Raw genomic sequence first — 22,849 nt, 5'->3', positions numbered from 1 at the left:
CACTCAAGCTGGTTGAGAGCGAGTGCAACAGACCGGAGCCTCAAGATCAACCCTACCAAAACAAGGGTGATAGATGGCCCCTCTGCTCCACGAGGCCACCAGCCATACAGAGCCTATCCATTCAGGGAACGCCGGTAGTCTGGGCCCGGCACCCACCAGTGTCTTGGAGTGTGGTTTGACCAATGCCTCAGCATCAGGACGCACCTTCAGTATCTTCGCCAACGAACAAAAGATTAGAGGAAACATCATGAGGTCGCTGACTAGCCCAGGGAACGGGCGGCCAACAGGCAAAAGCCCGTGTCTGACCAAGCAGAGGTCCGACCATCATATTATCAAAACAAACGACGAGGCACGTTTTCTGTTCCTCGTAATGTGGTGGGTAACTCTATTATTTAAACCGAGCCTTTTCTATGCATTTCGATCCCACTTTACCTTTTCTGATCGTGGTTGCTTTGAGTTTGTAATTATTAGATGTAACAGGTCTATACCTAGTGAGAAGGTTCAACAGGTTAATGATCTCATCTTGCGCATGATATTTGAACACACACGAGTATAAACTCCCAGCACGTAAGGACAAATAAGCAAAACTCTCTCTCTCTCTCTCTCTCTCTCTCTCCCTAACAGCTATGACAGTGACCTCGACAATGGCCTTACCGGACGCCAACCTTGACACTGGCTTTGCACCGGTACCCGGCTGGTCGATCCCGCCCTCAATATTGCACGGAATCGAGTCATTCTTCAGCCTAGTGGCTACCGCGCCGACCTTGGCCAACATACTGAACGCCCGTATATATGGCCTTGCCCTTGGCGCTCAACTTGACTTCTTTTTTTCCCCCTTTGTACGTATTACTGTTATCATTTTACAGGATATATATATATGATTTGTTTGATATATGTTTACGAATCTTAAATGGTATGATTATTCTGTTTTAATTGAATTGGTAGTTTTATTTACATAAGAGGAATAGTCATGAGGCATGTATCATACAGATACGAAAAAGCTCGGAAAGCGAAGCCACTGATAATGAATGATCATAAGACTCTGGAAGAGGGAAGACGGTCAGGTGGTTCCATCTGGGATTCAGGAACGTCAACTGCTCGGGTTAGTTCAGAGCGTCATCGTTACATCACAACCCAACAACCGTCAAGATCTGAGCACCTCCATGTATCCGGGATCATCCTACGACCACATGCACCCCTCGCTGTGCGTGTGGACTCGCCGGGGAAAGCAAATATGAAGTTGATATGCTTTGTGACTGACAACTGGAATATGCAGATGAGACATTTGCTGTAGATAAGGTCGGTCCCTAAGTCTACCCCTACCGTCCTTCCGCACCTATGGCCTCTTCGATTAACTGGATAACTGGCTTCTGGCAGGATATACATACACACACTCACACACACACACACACACACACACACACACACACACATATATACATATATATTATTTTTCATTCTTTTTTTTAATTATCCAAAAGAAGGAACAGAGAAGGGGGCCAGGTGAGGATTTCCCTCAAAGGCCCAGTTCTCTGTTCTTAACGCTACCTCGCTAATGCGGGAAATGGCGAATAGTTTGAAAGAAAAAAAAATAAATAAATATATATATACATATATATATATATATATATATATATATATATATATATATATATATATATATATATATATATATATATATATATATTTTCTTTTTGCTTTGTCGCTGTTTGCTTTTGCTTTGTCGCTGTCTCCCGCGTTTGCGAGGTAGCGCAAGGAAACAGACGAAAGAAATGGCCCAACCCACCCCCATACACATGTATATACATACGTCCACACACGCAAATATACATACCTACACAGCTTTCCATGGTTTACCCCAGACGCTTCACATGCCCTGATTCAATCCACTGACAGCACGTCAACCCCGGTATACCACATCGATCCAATTCACTCTATTACTTGCCCTCCTTTCACCCTCCTGCATGTTCAGGCCCCGATCACACAAAATCTTTTTCACTCCATCTTTCCACCTCCAATTTGGTCTCCCACTTCTCCTCGTTCCCTCCACCTCCGACACATATATCCTCTTGGTCAATCTTTCCTCACTCATTCTCTCCATGTGCCCAAACCATTTCAAAACACCCTCTTCTGCTCTCTCAACCACGCTCTTTTTATTTCCACACATCTCTCTTACCCTTGCGTTACTTACTCGATCAAACCACCTCACACCACACATTGTCCTCAAACATCTCATTTCCAGCACATCCACCCTCCTGCGCACAACTCTATCCATAGCCCATGCCTCGCAACCATACAACATTGTTGGAACCACTATTCCTTCAAACATACCCATTTTTGCTTTCCGAGATAAGATTACAGGTTATAGCTGGGCGAGATTATAATCGAAGGTGACAAGGTTGTAGGACGCGGGTGAACTAGATTACAGATTACGGAATGTGATCATAGATTACAAGTGAACAAAGTTATAGTTTACAGGTGAACATGACTATAGGTTACAGGTGAGCAAGGTTATGGGACATGCAGGTGAACACGGTTATAGACTACAGGTGAACATAGTTACAGGTTACAGATGAACAAGATTATAGATTAGCGGTGAACATAATCATAGATTACAAGTGAACAAGATTATAAGCTACAGATAAATAAGAGATTACATATGAGCAAGATTATAGGTTACAGATGAAAAAGATTACAGGCTACAGGTGAACAAGATGATACTTTACTGATGAACATTACATTTGTCAAATGTAGAACATGGCTTCAAATGACAGGCAGGCAAGAACGGAAATAACAGTCAAACAAGGTCATAAACTGAAATCAAACGTGAGTAGAAAAGAGAGTCCAGTACATGGAATTACTGTTAAGTGGGAAATACTTGTCAAAATGTTTGGTTAAAGTGTGGAATTAATGTGAACCAGGGTTCGGAACTCCAGTGAAGTAAGTTCAGAAATTCTTGTATTAAGAATGAGTAGCTTAAGAAGGTATTAGAGTGGTAAATAAGATCAAAAAATAACCTAAAGATTATAGATTAATCGGAGAAGACGAGACAAATCATCGTAGAACAGGATTAAAAAGTAGTCAAAATGGATCAGAAGACCGAGTTATAGAAAACAAAATTTGTAGTTCAGTTTGGATAGAAATTATCATCGAACGAAATAATGAAATTCAGGACGATGAAACTTTACAATATTCTGGGATTGTACTTGCATTATGAACTTTTGCAATATCCACCGTTTTTATCCTTCAGTTGATCTCTAATGATGTATGTATTGAAGATCTTCGGCACTTTCTGAAAACAGGTAATATCTACAAGCTTGGCTCCGGAAAATATTAGTTTTCACATTTCTAAGATAAAATTCAAATCATGGTCAAAACTCCGTTGGAATGAGTGCAATGGGGACGAACTCAATTGCCTTATTTGAAGCCTCTACTACATACAGTGTATTCATTTTTGTCATAGATGTAAAAAGAAAGAGAAAACCAATAGAAATGAAATCCTGGAGTTGAAAAGAGAAGACAGACACACTCCTTCTCGATCACAAGACCCTCTTTATCATTATATATCTATAGACTTGTCGACTATCCGGACCACTAGGATGTAGTAACTACCAAATCACCCAACGTCTAAAGCCGTAACTACAACTGCTACTATCATTTCATGGCGGGAAAACCCAACGTTGGAAAGCAAAAGGCAACGAATCAGTTTCGTGCTGCCATCTGGACGGTGTGGGTCGTAACGTCTGGTTAGGGCTATGGCGTCAGCGGCAGAAACCAGAATAATCTTGAGTTTCTTAATTCTAATCAAATTGGCGGTGAGTTGTAAATATGTACTGTGAGAGTTCGTGGATGAAGACTGTGGCTTTCTTATGGACAGACTGTGATTGTAAAGTGTAAGGAAAGAAAGATTGTCTCGGGAATCTTGTACTTATCCAGAATTTGAGCAAATCGAAATGGCATATTTGACGAGTGGACGGTGATAGCGTTTTGAATCTGGATGCGAGCTGTTGAAACTTCTCGCTCCTTCTGTTGACTTAGTGTTACATTGAGAGAATTGCTTCGTATAGTTAGTGAAGAATCTTGATTTAGTTTGAATATTTTAGTAAATATGAAAATGTACCTCTGTAGCTTTATATATATCATTCGGGTCCAAATTTTTGCACGACCCTTGCGATAGAACTATTCATTTCAGGGGTCTTATTAGCAGTATATTATCATGCTTTGTATAGGCCTTGGACCTGTCAATTGTCAGGGTCAATAAGCCCATTTACTTCGTAATGGACAGTCTAAAATCTTTGACACCAAGTGCCTAGGGCAACTTTAAGAGCTAATTCCCTCACTACATTTAAGGATCTTTCTATACTAGGAATTTCGAAATATTTGAAAACAGTTGACTTTGCAGAGGATGGACAGAGATGGTAATGGCGGGATAAGAGACCGAAGCAACATTTCTCAAGATTACTAAATTCTTTGTTCATAAACAGATCCATTACCGGGACGTGACGTGCCTTTTAAGAGGAAAACAGAAGCTAAAAGAGTCGAGACTAGTTGAGTAGTCACTGTTTTAGCATTTCATTTTGTGGTTGAATATAATCCGATTTGAAGGTCGTCACAGCGCGTTCAGCTGGAATTGCCATTTCGGTGAAGATTCAAAGTTTGGTCTGTTGGTTTGCGCTTTAAGCATATAAACTGACAAGGTCGTTAAATGCGGTCAAATCAACTCTTTTCTGTGGTATTGAATGTAGTTGTAGGACCACAATTTTCTCGAAAGTGCACTTGAAGTTTTTTTTTCCGTGAAATCTTAGGAAAATGTATAATTTCCCGCGTTAGCGAGGTAGCGTTCCAGAACAGATGACTGAGCCTGAGGAAAAACTTCACTTGGTCCGCTGTTCTGTTTCTTTGAAAAAGTAAAAACTACGACACTCGGGGAATACGTGGGCAGTATTTTCCCCCATCCCCAAATGGCGTCCTAGCTTCGTCTCTTCGATGTATATCAACTGACTTGTATTTCTCTCTCGTCTCCCCCCTGATGTGATTGTTACACGAAAGCGCACTTGGGAACTTAGTGTTTCATTTCCTCGTGGACTCGTAGGAATATATATATATATTATATATATATATATATATATATATATATATATATATATATATATATATATATATATATATAAAGCCTCGATATATTAAAATGTCAAGAACTGAATCTGCTACATTGCACCACGACGCTCGTGTTTCAGAGTGGTCGCTGGTCTGACCATAGTCCCACGGATAAAGCGGCCGTACCTCCCGATGTGGCGGCGCGCGTCGCCGGCAAGTCGGTGGACGTCTTGCAAGGAGTACCCCGCGCCAGGCTGGGCGTGGCAGTGGCGCGGGAGTTCCTGCGGCTGCTGCATGACTACACCCACCGCTTCACGAGAGAGACGACGGACTTTGAGGCGTCCATACTGGCCAGGGATTCTGTGAAGCTCGGACTCATGGCTTATATGGGTGAGGTGGTCCTCCAGTGTAGGCCTACCTACGTAGGTTTTCTGGAGGTAGTACTACTTGCCAATGCCCCGTCAACACCTTGTAGAGGTTGCTAACGACCTGTCCTTATCCCCCTGTATCTTGTAGATGTTGCTAACGACCTGTCCTCACCCCCCTGTATCTTGTAGATGTTGCTAACGACCTGTCCTCACCCCCCTGTATCTTGTAGATGTTGCTAACGACCTGTCCTCACCCCCCTGTATCTTGTAGATGTTGCTAACGACCTGTCCTCACCCCCCTGTATCTTGTAGAGGTTGCTAATCTTTTTTCCAACTTCTGTAACTTTTTTTTTTCTAACGTCTAGTCTCCTCTCCGCTCCCTCTTCCCCCCTTGTGCAGGCCGCTAACGTATAATCCCCCTTCTCCCTCCCTCCCGACTCCCTGGTGCTAACGTCTTGTGGTCGCCCCTTTGATGCAGGTTACCAGGGGGAGCAGGAGTGCATGGAGCGAACAGTGTGTGAAGCTGGGGAGATAGCGGGCAGGTACTACCCCAGTACCTCCCTGGTGCTGACGGCCATTAATTACATGGTGCCGGGCTACATTAGGAGCCTCCTGGAGGTGGCCAGGGACGCCGCACAGGGAGTGTCCTGTGGCTACTACAGGTACGTCCTCGACCACACCAGGGAGAGTTTCCTTGTTTCCAGTATGTCACGGTAAAGTGCTAATTAGCTGGCGTATTGTGGTGGTTTGTGGTCCACTATACACAAGTCATATTTCAGATTTGAATGGACAGCGTTCTCTATATGTATTACAATATGTATACTTCATATGTTATATCATTTGCAATGAAAGCTTTTGATCTGTTCAACTTAAGTAACTGCACGATTGTTTATAAACGCGATGCGACTTGTATATTTTCCAATACGACTTGATGAATAATTACATCGCTATTGTTCCGCGTAAATAAACATTTGTGTACTATTAGTCGATCTTGGCTTCCAGTATTTTAAGCCATTCCGCTCAACACGTCAAAGCGACACAAGCTAACACTCCCTTGTTCTCTTCCTCCTCCTCAGGTGTGGTAGTCTTCCTCACTACCAGAGGGAAGGCGCAGCTGTAACTTAGCCTAGGATGAGCTAACCAACCCTGACTCTAGCGCAACCAGCTGTTAGCTAACGACTGTATTACGTTGGTACTACCAGTCCTGATTATAGATTACTCTGTATTTTAAGAAATTTTAAACTACATCTGCTTAGTACATGCTAGTAAAGGTACCTAGGAAAGTGTGAATGGTTTTAGATTTGGGGATTATTGATGTGAATTGTGTATACAAGGCGCAACCAGCTCAAGTACGTGGCTTTTTCACAAAATCAAATTTAGTATGATGGTTTGAGCTGATCCAGTACGCTGTGTTGAGAGGTATTTTGAGATCAAACTTGGAAAAATTTACCATACTTATAATATAGAAAGTGTGTGATTTGTAAAGTATGCTGTCCAGGTTGTTACCAAGGCATGAAAAGATTAAGGTAACACAGCCTAGTCAGTGTACAAGACATGAACATGTTAAGGTAACAGACTAGTCACATTGACCACTGAACTGTTAACTGAAATTTCGAAAAGAAAATTTTTGGTCATATGCACTTGATATATTTGTATTTTGGTGACACTGTAGTGTAGAATATTGTATGACTGTGGCCTTTTTAAGGCTTAAATTTGAGAATTGGATTAAAGTGGTCAGTTACTGCAGTTAACATATGTTTCGCCACAAAATATCGCTGCATGGTGTAGAATTTTTTTAGGAAAATCCAGACTGTATTAGAAAATTTGAGCATTTTCACTAATAAATTTTATAGAATACCTTCACTTTCATACTATCCTGCTTTATTTTTCGGTATGGTAACTAGGACTTTAGCAATGGGTTGGATAAATAAGTGCCCAATACATTAATTTGCTTTTTTTTTTTTTTTTTTAATCGCCTAAACTACGAAAGTTGCGGTTAGAATGGTTACCTAAAGTAAGACTTTTGCAATGGATGCCAATGAACCAAATAATTTGCATAAAATTGCTTTAAATCTCGAAAATGATAGATTAAGCAAGTTTAATAGATATTCCCCATGAAATGATGGATCAGTTTGGGCTTTAAGCCTATCAACTGCCAGGGAGGGCCATTAAGGCAGTTAATGTAAGCTACATCCAACAACCAAAGAATCTTTAACACCTTCAGGCGGTGAAGATAATTCTGAGACCAAATACACACTATGCATGTGACCCATGAAGTGAATCTGATTAAAAACTAAACTTTGTACCCTGTAATGACCTATTCTAATTAAGCTTCATTAGCCTTGGATCTTCTAAATATGTAATTAAAATTACTCGTTACTCTTTAATGAATTCTTAGATTAACATATTTTGTGCGACTGACATCTATGGTCATCCTCGAGGGTTGTCCATATTGGCTGTGAAGGTCAAAGTCTGGGATCCTTGTACCCCGGACCCCACTAGTGGTAACGCTTGCTAGTTGCTTCAGTGGATATATATATATATATATATATATATATATATATATATATATATATATATATATATATATATATATATTAGCGAGGTAGCGTTAAGAACAGAGGACTGGGCCTTTGAGGGAATACCCTCACCTGGCCCAATTCTCTGTTCCTTCTTTTGGAAAATTAAAAAAAAACGAGAGGGGAGGATTTCCAGCCCCCCGCTCCCTCCCCTTTTAGTCGCCTTCTACGACACGCAGGGAATACGTGGGAAGTATTCTTTCTCCCCTATCCCCAGGGAATGGCCCAGTCCTCTGTTCTTAACGCTACCTCGCTAATGCGGGAAATGGCGAATAGTTTGAAAGAAGAAAGAAAATATATATATATATATATATATATATATATATATATATATATATATATATATATATATATGTTCTTGCCTTTACAGATAGTCACACATTTGCATACAAGAACACCGAGGAATGAAGGTACAGAATATAGCAAATCTTTTTAAAGATTTGGTGAATGGCTAAGATTCTAAACATGTTTACCGACATAAATTGTAAAATGTTCATCCAGGTAATGGAGTTTCCACTCGTGGACAGTATGGCAACTATGACCGAACGGAGGAGCTAGGCAACATGTTTCCTAAATATGAAGAGCTATAATCATTCGTGGGTTAGGAGGTCGACATGTGTGTAGGGGAATGTACTGAAGATAAGCACTCTAGAATACAATATGCGAATATGCCTTTGCGATCGATTCCAGCGTACAGTTTAGCTATGCTAATGTTTCTGGTATCCAGTATTTTTTCTAATACAGAATAGCTATAATGTTTCTAGCGCATATATAGCTGTTTTGATTGTAGCGTACAGTATTACTATAGTATTGTTTCTAGCATACAGGATTTTGCTATTTTCTAGCGGAGTGTAGGTAGGTTTTTTTTTTTTACCGTACAATATGGATGTTATTGTTTCTAGCATCGAATATGTCTATGCAAATGTTTCCAGCATACACACGTATATCATTTCTAGCGTCCAGTATAGCTATGCTATTGTTTCTAGAGTGCAGTATAACAATTTCTAGCGAACAGTATAGTAACTATGCTATTTTTTTAACGTACAAATACCTACGATGTTTCTATCGTACATATAGCTATGCTACAGTTTCTATCGTGCAATGTGGCTACGCTAACTTCTGATGTACAGTATGTTATCGTAGCAAACACAAGGTACGTATCGTTGTTAGCACACAATGGTTGCCATTTTTTTTTCTAACCTACAACATCGTTATCCTTCTAGAGCATTACTGATGTGCTATTATTTATAGCGTACATTACAGCCAATCTATTGTTTCTAGTGTACAGAGCAACTATGCTTAGTTTTCAGTGTACAGTACAGCTATGCTATTGTTTACAATGTACAGTACAACTGTTTCTATCGTGCAGCACACTAGTGCTATAGCTATAAAAGTGCCGTATACCTATGCTATTGTTTCTTGCGTACAACATAACAGCTATAGGTTTCTAGAGTACAGTATACCTATGCTACTGTTTATAGCGTAGAGTACATCTTGGTATTTCCAGCTCGGTATACCTGGGATGGTATATGTAGCAGTATATCTACTCTAGTTTCTTGCTCAAAGTATACCCATGTGGTTCGTAGCGTAATGTGCGTATAATATAGTACATTATAGATATGCTGTTTTCGTGTAGTTTGTAAGAAATATAATTGTTTGGTACTTACCATTAACGAAGCTGGCGACCTGCCCCATGACGCATGCGCAGAGGAGGATGATCAGCTGATTGGCTGGCGTCATGATTCTTGACCAGGATTATGAACCGACGATATTCGATAATTATTTAACTAGAAGCTGAGTGATTTTCACTTACAGAATGCGTCACGACTATTCCTTAAAAGAAATGACGTGAAATGCCTTGTTTAGAATCTAATTACTGATATTCTAATGACAAAAGCTTTGGGGTTTCTCTGTGGAAGCCTGAGTTAAAAGACGAGTGCTCAGTGCATGTGTCAGTATGGGTTTAAAAGGCTGTTGGTTGTCGGGGAGTTTTTATGCAGATGGCGACAAGGTCTTTCGGTTCTCCGGCGTGTGACGTCAGGCCAATCATAGGGGCTCCCGTGACCTTGGCCGAGGGATGAGTGTAGCGACGGTGGGAAGGCTGCCGACGCTTCCTATTTGACTGTTCCAGGTAAACAATTTTATCATAAAATTTACATTGTATTTTTGTTTCCTGGTATAGCAATGTGCCAATTGGCGGTGGTAGGAGAAAAGTAGCCATGAAAGTGATGATGTAAGGTCGGACTGGAGAAGATTGACACAAATTGTGGTGTTAGTGTGGTGTTGGACAGTGGTGGTGGTGATGGCTGTAGTAACCTTGTCACTCTTGCTTGGCATTGATTGGAGGTTTAAGGAATGGAGGAGTTTGGGAGGATTTGTGGGTGGGGATTGTGGGGATAGGGTTTGAGGATAAGTACTGAATGGGAATTATAGAAAAAGTATGTAAGACACTGGGATCAACTAGAGAACTACATTGTTTTTAGTTTTTTGATTTGTTTTTGGTTTAAATTTTGGTGTCTAATAATTTGATTTTATAATTTATCACTTGAGAACCAGTAATGGCTTTTTTCTAGATTATCTTCTCTACCCATTTTTGATATGTTTCTGTATTTTGTTCTTCAGTTTTTACCCATATTGTTTTTGCTCTGTCGTGAAGTAGTGTATTTATTGATGGTGAATTTGTTCTTTGATGTAGTTCTTCACTTATGATAAATTTTGGATATCTGATTAATATAAATTTCAGAGCTTTATACACGTTGTACTTTCCTCATATTGGTCAACTTTATTGTATGTAAAGATATCGCTGGATATTCTATCACTGATCTTATCATTATTGTGTATAGTCTCTAATTTCTGAGCAAATGTTTCTGAATTTCTGTAATTTAGCCAATATCTATTTTGTTCTTCGAACTTTTTCTCTCAAGTTGGTTTTACTTTGTAACTTTCGATCCCAGTAATATACCTTTTCTATGGATACAGGTCTTGGACTGTTATTGGGTCATTTTTGAATTTTGCAATTGGTATTATGAATGTTTATATTTGATTTTCCATTTGTATTCGAGCGTATTATTTTCTATTGCACTGTGTTTTGCCATTATTTTTATTTTCCTGGATATGATATTTGTGTTATCAGCATACTTAATATACTCACTATACTGTGTTGGTGTGACATATCTGATGTGTATATTATAAAAAAAATTGGTTAAAGGCGTCCGGCTTGTGGCACTTCACACTCTGTTGTTGTATAAGATTTCCTATACAATTTTTTGTTTCTTGTCTCCCAGATAGAGTAGTTGTTCGTATGATGTTGCTAGTCCTTGTTGTAATATTGTATGATTGAGTCCTATATGCCATACTTTATCAAATGCTTTGGAAACTTCTCTTAATACTATGTTTACCTGATTGTTCTTTGCTTTTTCTATTGCTGGTGTATCTGTTACTGTAGCTGAGTTCGTATTTTTTCTAAATCCTTGCTGTCTAGAATTTAGTACGTTTTAATCTTATATATATGTGTGTTAACAGTCGCTTGTTTATCATTTTTTTCTTAGTAATATCCCGATTATTTCTGATGAGATGGGTCTGTAATTTATAATTTTTGTGTCTTTTCCTTCTTTTGGTATGAAGGTTGCTTTAGCTTTCTTTAATGTGTCAGGTAAAAATCCTGATGCTAAGTAAACCTTGTATATTTGTTGATGTTCTGATAGCATTTTTGGGAAGAATGAATAGCATGCTTCTTGTTATTCCACTGAATCCTGGTGCTTTTAAATCGGCGTAAACTGTTGTAGTTCACCTTATTTTCCCTATTTCTAGTACTGAATTCTTTTTTTTTTTTCTTTTTTTTTTATACTTTGTCGCTGTCTCCCGCGTTTGCGAGGTAGCGCAAGGAAACAGACGAAAGAAATGGCCCCCCCCCCCCCATACACATGTACATACACACGTCCACACACGCAAATATACATACCTACACAGCTTTCCATGGTTTACCCCAGACGCTTCACATGCCTTGCTTCAATCCACTGACAGCACGTCAACCCCTGTATACCACATGACTCCAATTCACTCTATTTCTTGCCCTCCTTTCACCCTCCTGCATGTTCAGGCCCCGATCACACAAAATCTTTTTCACTCCATCTTTCCACCTCCAATTTGGTCTCCCTCTTCTCCTCGTTCCCTCCACCTCCGACACATATATCCTCTTGGTCAATCTCTCCTCACTCATTCTCTCCATGTGCCCAAACCATTTCAAAACACCCTCTTCTGCTCTCTCAACCACGCTCTTTTTATTTCCACACATCTCTCTTACCCTTACGTTACTTACTCGATCAAACCACCTCACACCACACATTGTCCTCAAACATCTCATTTCCAGCACATCCATCCTCCTGCGCACATCTCTATCCATAGCCCACGCCTCGCAACCATACAGCATTGTTGGAACCACTATTCCCTCAAACATACCCATTTTTGCTTTCCGAGATAATGTTCTCGACTTCCACACATTTTTCAAGGGTACATGATAATAGTCTGTTTATAGACCATGATGATGTATGATAATGGGGTACATAATTCTAATCTGGTTACCGTTTATATATCATGATATTGTATGATGAGGCACATATTTATAGTCATGTAAGTTAATGTAGGTGAGGCTAACATTTTCTGTAAATTGGTTAGAGTTGGCATCTTTGGCTAGGTTTGTGTTTTTGAGGTTAACAGCTTCTGCTAGGTTTGTGTTGGCGAAGCTAGCATTTTCTGCTAGGTTAATGTCGGTGAGACTAGAATTTTCTGCTAGGTTAGTATTGGTAAGGCTAGCATCTTCTGCTAGTTTAGTATCAGTGAGATTACTATCTTCTTTGTGTCAGTGAAGCTGGTATCTTATGCAGACCTACCGTCTGTGAAGTATGCATCTTCTGATTTAGCGTCAATGAAGCTAGCATCTTCTGCTGATTCAGCGTCAGTGAAGCTAGCATCTAATGATTTAGCGTCAGTGAAGCTAACATCTTCCGCTGATTCAGCGTCAGTGAAGCTAGCATCTCCTATGTTAGTGTTTTCTCAAGCCACTACATCGATTGTCATAAATTTCCAAAATGTTTGTATATGGGAAACTCTTATAAAAGCCAGATATAATATGCACAGCGAGAATAGATTATTAGCGTACTCTCTGAATTATCTTTTAAGAGTAGATATTAGATAAATCCCTAGGAAAGGGAGAGTGCACACGTATGTACCACAAACCTGGATATATATATATATATATATATATATATATATATATATTTTTTTTTTTTTTTTTTTTTCTTTTTTTTGCTTTGTCGCTGTCTCCCGCGTTTGCGAGGTAGCGCAAGGAAACAGACGAAAGAAATGGCCCAACCCATTTCTTATATATATATATATATATATATATATATATATATATATATATATATATATATATATATATATTCCTACGAGTCCATGGGGAAAATGAAACACTTATCGTATTTCATTTATCCCGTGGACTCGTAGGAACATCTTGATCACACGCAAAATTGTGATCCTTTCCTATCTATCTATCTATCTATATATATATATATATATATATATATATATATATATATATAATCGTTTTAGATTACACTTTTTCCGTAATGGATATTAATAAACCCCATTTGACCTCAGAGTGAGGACCCGGTGGTTCTGTTCTCATTCGTTAGCGTGACTTTCATGACTGTATACCATCCGTGACCTTTGCCACGCCCAGCGAGGACAGATGGTGGCTCAGGTTTTTTGTGTGTTATCTGGAGCGGGGCCTTTGCTGAAGGCTGGTGGTGGTGTGTGTACAATGTTATGGGAGGCATTGTGTGTGTTTATATATATTTATTTATATTTATTTATTATACTTTGTCGCTGTCTCCCGCGTTTGCGAGGTAGCGCAAGGAAACAGACGAAAGAAATGGCCCAACCCCCCCCCCCCCATACACATATATATACATACGTCCACACACGCAAATATACATACCTACACAGCTTTCCATGGTTTACCCCAGACGCTTAACATGCCCTGCTTCAATCCACTGACAGCACGTCAACCCCGGTATACCACATCGCTCCAATTCACTCTATTCCTTGCCCTCCTTTCACCCTCCTGCATGTTCAGGCCCCGATCACACAAAATCTTTTTCACTCCATCTTTCCACCTCCAATTTGATCTCTCTCTTCTCCTTGTTCCCTCCACCTCCGACATATATATCCTCTTGGTCAATCTTTCCTCACTCATCCTCTCCATGTGCCCAGACCACTTCAAAACACCCTCTTCTGCTCTCTCAACCACGCTCTTTTTATTTCCACACATCTCTCTTACCCTTACGTTACTCACTCGATCAAACCACCTCACACCACACATTGTCCTCAAACATCTCATTTCCAGCACATCCATCCTCCTGCGCACAACTCTATCCATAGCCCACGCCTCGCAACCATACAACATTGTTGGAACCACTATTCCTTCAAACATACCCATTTTTGCTTTCCGAGATAATGTTCTCGACTTCCACACATTCTTCAAGGCCCCCAGGATTTTCGCCCCCTCCCCCACCCTATGATCCACTTCCGCTTCCATGGTTCCATCCGCTGCCAGATCCACTCCCAGATATCTAAAACACTTCACTTCCTCCAGTTTTTCTCCATTCAAACTCACCTCCCAATTGACTTGACCCTCAACCCTACTGTACCTAATAACCTTGCTCTTATTCACATTTACTCTTAACTTTCTTCTTCCACACACTTATATATATATAATCACGGAACAGATGAAGGGCCGCATCATCCGCTCACATACATTCTCTGGCTGTCATGTGTAATGCACCGAAACCACAGCTCCCTCCCTATCCACATCCACACACCCTCAGACCTTTTCATGGTTTACCACCAGACGCTTCACATTCCCTGGTTCAATCCATTGATAGCACGTCGACCCCGGTATACCACATCATTCCAATTCACTCTATTCCTTGCACGACTTTCACCCCTCCTGTATGTTCAACCCCGATCGCTCAAAATCTTTTTCACCCAATCCTTCCATCTCCAATTTGGTCTCCCGCTTCTCCTTGTTCCCTCCACCTCTGACACACACATTCTCTTAGGCAATCTCTCCTCACTCATTCTCTCCATGTGTCCAAACCATTTTAACACACCCTCTTCAGCTATCTCAACCACACGCTTTTTATTTCCACACATCTCTCTTACCATTACATTACTTAATCAAACCATCTCGCGCCACATATTGTCCTCCCAGATGATATCTATTTCCACACGTCAACGATTCGAGAACCTTCGCCCCCCTCCCCCACCCTGTGACTCACTTCCATGGTTCTATCTGCTGCTAAGTCCACTCCCAGATATCTAAGACACTTCACTTCCTCCAGTTTTTCTCTTTTCAGATTCGCAGCTAACCTGTCCCTCTCACCTGCTAATCCTAATATCCTTGATTTTATTTACATTTACTATCGGTCTCCTTTCACACACACTTTCAAACGGTCACGACCCTTGAGCAGGACGGTACGACCCTTGAGCACGACGGTACGACCACTGTACACGACAGTACGACCCTCCAGCACGACCTTAAGGTAATCTGGTCAGGCTTTCGGTCTGCCCCGTAAATAAACACCACCATATGTAGGGGTCGTACCGTCGTGCTCGAGGGTCGTACCGTCTTGCTCAAGGGTCGTATCGTCATGCTTAAGGTGGTGTACCGTCGTGCTCAAGGGTCGTGCAGTCATGCTCAAGGGTCGTACCGTCGCGCTCACGAGTCGTACCGTCGTGCTCAAGGGTCGTACCGTCGTGCTCAAGGGTCGTACCGTCGTGCTCAAGGGTCGTACCGTCGTGCTCAAGGGTCGTACCGTCGTGCTCAAGGGTCGTACCGTCGTGCTCAAGGGTCGTACCGTCGTGCTCAAGGGTCGTACCGTCGTGCTCAAGGGTCGTACCGTCGTGCTCAAGGGTCGTACCGTCGTGCTCAAGGGTCGTACCGTCGTGCTCAAGGGTCGTACCGTCGTGCTCAAGGGTCGTACCGTCGTGCTCAAGGGTCGTACCGTCGTGCTCAAGGGTCGTACCGTCGTGCTCAAGGGTCGTACCGTCGTGCTCAAGGGTCGTACCGTCGTGCTCAAGGGTCGTACCGTCGTGCTCAAGGGTCGTACCGTCGTGCTCAAGGGTCGTACCGTCGTGCTCAAGGGTCGTACCGTCGTGCTCAAGGGTCGTACCGTCGTGCTCAAGGGTCGTACCGTCGTGCTCAAGGGTCGTACCGTCGTGCTCAAGGGTCGTACCGTCGTGCTCAAGGGTCGTACCGTCGTGCTCAAGGGTCGTACCGTCGTGCTCAAGGGTCGTACCGTCGTGCTCAAGGGTCGTACCGTCGTGCTCAAGGGTCGTACCGTCGTGCTCAAGGGTCGTACCGTCGTGCTCAAGGGTCGTACCGTCGTGCTCAAGGGTCGTACCGTCGTGCTCAAGGGTCGTACCGTCGTGCTCAAGGGTCGTACCGTCGTGCTCAAGGGTCGTACCGTCGTGCTCAAGGGTCGTACCGTCGTGCTCAAGGGTCGTACCGTCGTGCTCAAGGGTCGTACCGTCGTGCTCAAGGGTCGTACCGTCGTGCTCAAGGGTCGTACCGTCGTGCTCAAGGGTCGTACCGTCGTGCTCAAGGGTCGTACCGTCGTGCTCAAGGGTCGTACCGTCGTGCTCAAGGGTCGTACCGTCGTGCTCAAGGGTCGTACCGTCGTGCTCAAGGGTCGTACCGTCGTGCTCAAGGGTCGTACCGTCGTGCTCAAGGGTCGTACCGTCGTGCTCAAGGGTCGTACCGTCGTGCTCAAGGGTCGTACCGTCGTGCTCAAGGGTCGTACCGTCGTGCTCAAGGGTCGTACCGTCGTGCTCAAGGGTCGTACCGTCGTGCTCAAGGGTCGTACCGTCGTGCTCAAGGGTCGTACCGTCGTGCTCAAGGGTCGTACCGTCGTGCTCAAGGGTCGTACCGTCGTGCTCAAGGGTCGTACCGTCGTGCTCAAGGGTCGTACCGTCGTGCTCAAGGGTCGTACCGTCGTGCTCAAGGGTCGTACCGTCGTGCTCAAGGGTCGTACCGTCGTGCTCAAGGGTCGTACCGTCGTGCTCAAGGGTCGTACCGTCGTGCTCAAGGGTCGTACCGTCGTGCTCAAGGGTCGTACCGTCGTGCTCAAGGGTCGTACCGTCGTGCTCAAGGGTCGTACCGTCGTGCTCAAGGGTCGTACCGTCGTGCTCAAGGGTCGTACCGTCGTGCTCAAGGGTCGTACCGTCGTGCTCAAGGGTCGTACCGTCGTGCTCAAGGGTCGTACCGTCGTGCTCAAGGGTCGTACCGTCGTGCTCAAGGGTCGTACCGTCGTGCTCAAGGGTCGTACCGTCGTGCTCAAGGGTCGTACCGTCGTGCTCAAGGGTCGTACCGTCGTGCTCAAGGGTCGTACCGTCGTGCTCAAGGGTCGTACCGTCGTGCTCAAGGGTCGTACCGTCGTGCTCAAGGGTCGTACCGTCGTGCTCAAGGGTCGTACCGTCGTGCTCAAGGGTCGTACCGTCGTGCTCAAGGGTCGTACCGTCGTGCTCAAGGGTCGTACCGTCGTGCTCAAGGGTCGTACCGTCGTGCTCAAGGGTCGTACCGTCGTGCTCAAGGGTCGTACCGTCGTGCTCAAGGGTCGTACCGTCGTGCTCAAGGGTCGTACCGTCGTGCTCAAGGGTCGTACCGTCGTGCTCAAGGGTCGTACCGTCGTGCTCAAGGGTCGTACCGTCGTGCTCAAGGGTCGTACCGTCGTGCTCAAGGGTCGTACCGTCGTGCTCAAGGGTCGTACCGTCGTGCTCAAGGGTCGTACCGTCGTGCTCAAGGGTCGTACCGTCGTGCTCAAGGGTCGTACCGTCGTGCTCAAGGGTCGTACCGTCGTGCTCAAGGGTCGTACCGTCGTGCTCAAGGGTCGTACCGTCGTGCTCAAGGGTCGTACCGTCGTGCTCAAGGGTCGTACCGTCGTGCTCAAGGGTCGTACCGTCGTGCTCAAGGGTCGTACCGTCGTGCTCAAGGGTCGTACCGTCGTGCTCAAGGGTCGTACCGTCGTGCTCAAGGGTCGTACCGTCGTGCTCAAGGGTCGTACCGTCGTGCTCAAGGGTCGTACCGTCGTGCTCAAGGGTCGTACCGTCGTGCTCAAGGGTCGTACCGTCGTGCTCAAGGGTCGTACCGTCGTGCTCAAGGGTCGTACCGTCGTGCTCAAGGGTCGTACCGTCGTGCTCAAGGGTCGTACCGTCGTGCTCAAGGGTCGTACCGTCGTGCTCAAGGGTCGTACCGTCGTGCTCAAGGGTCGTTCCGTCGTGCTCAAAGGTCGTCCCGTCGTGCTCAAGGGTCGTACCGTCGTGTTCAATCACCGTGGTTGCATTATCTTTCTGTAAGCAGGGGAGGGGGTTAATTCCCCCAGATTACTTCACAATTACTGAAACTTTGATGTGTATATGATTAACTTGACCTGCTGCCAGTTACGTAGGACTTGCCTACAGTGCACAGCTCTTGTCATGAGCCGTCAGAAAGACGACCAGGTACGCCTCTGTGTGTGTGGTAGAGAAGCGTGTGTGCGGTAGAGAAGAGGGTGTGTGGTAGAGAAGCGTGTGTGTGGTAGAGAAGTGGGTGTGTGGTAGAGAAGTGGGTGTGTGGTAGAGAAGTGGGTGTGTGGTGTGTGGTAGAGAAGCGTGTGTGTGGTGGAGTAGTGTGTGTGTGTGTGTGTGTGTGTGAGGGTAGACAGACGCCCGTGTGAGGTGAGGGCGGGCGGTGGGAGGCGAACAATGCTAGGGGGGGGGGGGATGACTGGAGCGTGTGATGCGGGTTACCAGCTAGCTGGCAGCATCCGGGCCGCTGACCTTGCCTCTGGTGACCCCTGGAACTGGGTCAGTGTTGCATAGTTGTTCTTGTTGTTGTTCTTGTTGTTGGACGGGCAGACGGAATATATATATATATATATATATATATATATATATATATATATATATATATATATATATATATATATCGCTTCTCTCTCTCTCTCTCTCTCTCTCTCTCTCTCTCTCTCTCTCTCTCTCTCTCTCTCTCTCTCCCATACAACCCACCCACCTCCCACTGTTGTCTATCCAGTAGCCTCTAACGGTTGTTAGAAAATATAACTAACAGACAAAATGACTGTTAGAAGACAAATTTGATTTTTATTTTTTGACACAGAAAAGGAAGGAAAAAAGATAGAATTATTTAGCTTTTTGCTGTGTTAGTCTGGCTAAATGCTTCTGTTTCAAATTAATTCTTATTTCTTTTTAATTGGTTTTTATTCGAGTTCTATTTCTCTTTAATTATGTATCACTAATTATCGCATCTTTATCAAAGTAACCTCTCTCTCTCTCTCTCTCTCTCTCTCTCTCTCTCTCTCTCTCTCTCTCTCTTTCTTTAAGATAAATATAGAATGTGTCTGGTCTTATGATTAACAGTTGAATAGGATGTTAGGGGTTCCACCTCCCTCCCCCGATCATGTTAGAACGGCTAATCATGGAATTAGAAAGTGGGTGAGGAGGAAGCGGGCGGGAGCACCATGGGACTACACATGGGATATGGGACAGCCATGTGACACAAGATATGGGACTGCACATGGGATATGGGACAGCCATTTAACACAAGATCCGGTGGTCCATGATGAGGCAACACCCCCTACTGCAGGAGAGAGACAGTACAGTACAGCAGAAGGTTCCTCCCCACTCACCACTATAGATGGAGACAGTACAGTACAGCAGAAGGCTCCTCCCCACTCACCACTATAGATGGAGACAGTACAGTACGCAGAAGGTTCCTCCCCACCCACCACTATAGATGGAGACAGTACAGTACAGCAGAAGGCTCCTCCCCACTCACCACTATAGATGGAGACAGTACAGTACGCAGAAGGTTCCTCCCCACCCACCACTATAGATGGAGACAGTACAGTACAGCAGAAGGTTCCTCCCCACCCACCACTATAGATGGAGACAGTACAGTACAGCAGAAGGTTCCTCCCCACCCACCACTATAGATGGAGACAGTACAATACAGCAGAAGGCTCCTCCCCACCCACCACTATAGATGGAGACAGTAAAATACAGCAGAAGGCTCCTCCCCACCCACCACTATAGATGGAGACAGGATGATAGACATTAGATAACCACAAGGAAATTATCCCTGTGGTTTTACCTGCATCTCATGTACACTCGCTCCTTTTATACTTTTTTGTATATATATATATATATATATATATATATATATATATATATATATATATATATATATATATACACAACCCTAGCACCTTCGTCTTGACCTCCTGCCGTCTTCTCTTATACATCTCCCAGTCATTTGCCCTCTTTCTTTGCAAGTATCGTCCAAAGGCCTCTCTTTTTCACTAACAACTTCTCTTCATCATTCCACCACTCACTACCCTTTCTAATCTGCCTACCTCCCACCTTCCTCATGCCACATGCATCTCTTGCACGAGATATCACCGCCTCCCTAAATACATTCCATTCCTCACCCACTGCCCTCACGTCAATTTGCTCTTACCTTATGCCATTCTACACTCAATTTCTGCTGGTACTTCCTCACACAAATCTCATTTCTAAGCTCACTTTCACCATTCTCATCTCCCCGACATTCTCTCCTCTTTTTTGAAAATCTCTACAAATCTTCATCTTCGCCTCCACAAGATAGTGATCAGACATCTCACCAGCTGCCCCTCTCAGCGCAGTGACATCCAAAAGTGTCTCTTTTACACGTCTATCATTTAACACGTAAACCAATAATGCCCTTTCACCATCTTTCATGCTCACATACTTATACTTGTGTATATTTCTCTTTTCAAACCAGGTATTTCCAATCACCTCTTTTTTCAGCACACAAATCCACAGTCTCTTCACCATGAGAGTTGGAGTGAGAGAATATCAATAAACTTTAGGGAAAATAAGGAAATGCTTTGGAAGGTAAATACCGTGCATAAGACGAGAACATAATGGGAACATCGGTGAAAGGGTTAAGGGGGAAGTGATAACAGGTAGTGATGAAGTGAGGAGGACATGGAGTGAGTATTTTAAAGGTTTGTTGAATGTACTTGATGGTAAAGCGGCAGATGTAGCATGTTTTGGTTGGGATGGTATGCGAAGTGAGAATGTCAAGAAGAGTGGTTTGGTGAGGAGAGAAGAGGTGGCGAAAGCCTTGTGGAAGATGAAATCCGGCAAGGCGGCGGATTTGGATGGTATTGCAGTTGATTTCTTTTTTTTTTTTTTAAGAATGGGATTGACTGTGCTGTTGACTGATTGGTAAGGGTATTCATTATATATATAGATCTTGAAGCGCCTGAGGATTGGCGGAATGCATGTATAATGCCATTGTCCGGAGGCAAAGGGGATAAAGGAGAGTCAAACGACAGAGGCATAAGTTTGTTGAGTATTCCTAGAAAATTGTATGTGAGGGTAGTGATCGAGAGGGTAAAGGTATGTACAGAGCACCAATTGGGTAGTAGCAGTGTGGTTTCAGAAGTGGTAGAGGATGTGTGGATCAGATGTTTGCTTTGAAGAATGTATATGAGAAATACATAGAAAAACGGATTTGTATGTAGTATTAATGGATCTGGAGACAGCATATGATAGATGATAAAGATGCTTTGTAGAAGGTCTTAAGAGTATATTGTGGGGGGGGGGGCGGTAAACTGCTAGAAGCAGCGAAAAGCTTTTATCAAAAACGAAAGGCATGTGTACGAGTAGTAAGAGAGAGAGAGAGAGAGAGAGAGAGAGAGAGAGAGAGAGAGAGAGAGAGAGAGAGAGAGAGCGTATTACTATTGGTTCCCAGTGAAGGTCGATCTGTGGCAGGGGTGTTTGGTGTTCCCATGGCTGTTTGTTTATGGATGGGGTGGTTAGGGAGGTAAATGCAAGTGTTGGAGAGAGAGGCGAGTATGCAATCTGATGGGGATGAGAGAGCCTGGAAAGTGAGTCAGTTATTGTTCGCCGATGATATAGCAGTGGTGGCTGACTCGAGTGAGAAACAGCAGAAGTTGGTGACTGAGTTTGGGAAAGCGTGTGAAAGGAGAAATTTGAATACACGTGAATAAGAGCAAGGTTATTACGTTCTGCATGGTTGTGGGACGAATTAGTTGGCATGTGAGTTTAAATAGAGAAAAATTGGAGGAAGTGAAGTGTTTTAGATATCTTGGAGTGGACTTAGCAGCGAATGGGACCATGGAAGTGGAAGTGAATCATAAGGTAGGGGAAGGGTCGAAAGTTCTGGGAGCGATGAAGAATGTGTGGAAAGAACGTTATCTCGGAGAGCAAAATTAGGTATGTTTGAAGGAATAGGGTGTATTGAATTGGTTTGGACATAATGGAGATAATGACTAACATGCGTTAGTGAAGATCAGGATTAAACAAAGATTCAATTTAATGAATATTAGTGAGTAATGATTTTTTTTTTATAACTAAAATCAAGATGTGAATATGAAAAATCCTTCATGTCTGCCAATAAATAAGTCAGTAAGTAATATGCGTCCGTCTGGGTTCTCACACTGTGTGGGGAGGGGGGGCGGGATGATGATGACCAGCTCTTCACTGCTGCACTACCACTGCAACAGGACCCAGGACAGGGCGGGTTGCCAGATGCCTGATGACCCAGCCGTACTGGCGACCGGTAATCTCCATCCTGTAGTGACTCATGACAATGACATCTCCGTAGGATGCCCATGAAAGGATGTGTTGTTCACATTGAGGAAGTGCTCCTCCGGTGGAGATGAGAGACCTCCTCCTGCA

General features: G+C 43.6%; 2 protein-coding genes across 2 annotated transcripts in view; both read left to right on the top strand.

The window, feature by feature from the left end:
- The first annotated feature begins 3,661 nt into the window (after positions 1-3,661).
- LOC139759009 (uncharacterized) lies at positions 3,662-7,322 on the top strand. Its single transcript, XM_071680896.1, has 4 exons — positions 3,662-3,815; positions 5,238-5,487; positions 5,944-6,127; positions 6,542-7,322. Exons 1-4 carry the CDS (start codon positions 3,756-3,758, stop codon positions 6,588-6,590), a joined length of 543 nt encoding a protein of 180 aa, XP_071536997.1. The 5' UTR covers positions 3,662-3,755; the 3' UTR covers positions 6,591-7,322.
- A 2,716-nt stretch (positions 7,323-10,038) lies between these two features.
- Positions 10,039-22,849, top strand: part of LOC139759017 (uncharacterized) — a 45,990-nt gene continuing 33,179 nt past the window's right edge. The window contains exon 1 of the mRNA XM_071680918.1: positions 10,039-10,175. The gene's annotated coding sequence lies outside the window, so the exon portion shown is untranslated. The remainder of the gene's footprint in view (positions 10,176-22,849) is intronic.

The sequence above is a fragment of the Panulirus ornatus genome, chromosome 2 (assembly GCF_036320965.1).
Source record: "Panulirus ornatus isolate Po-2019 chromosome 2, ASM3632096v1, whole genome shotgun sequence".
In the NCBI taxonomy this organism is placed as follows: Eukaryota; Metazoa; Arthropoda; class Malacostraca; order Decapoda; family Palinuridae; genus Panulirus; species Panulirus ornatus.
The sequence above is the reverse complement of the archived record's forward strand: the minus strand, read 5'-3'. Positions and strand labels throughout refer to the sequence as shown.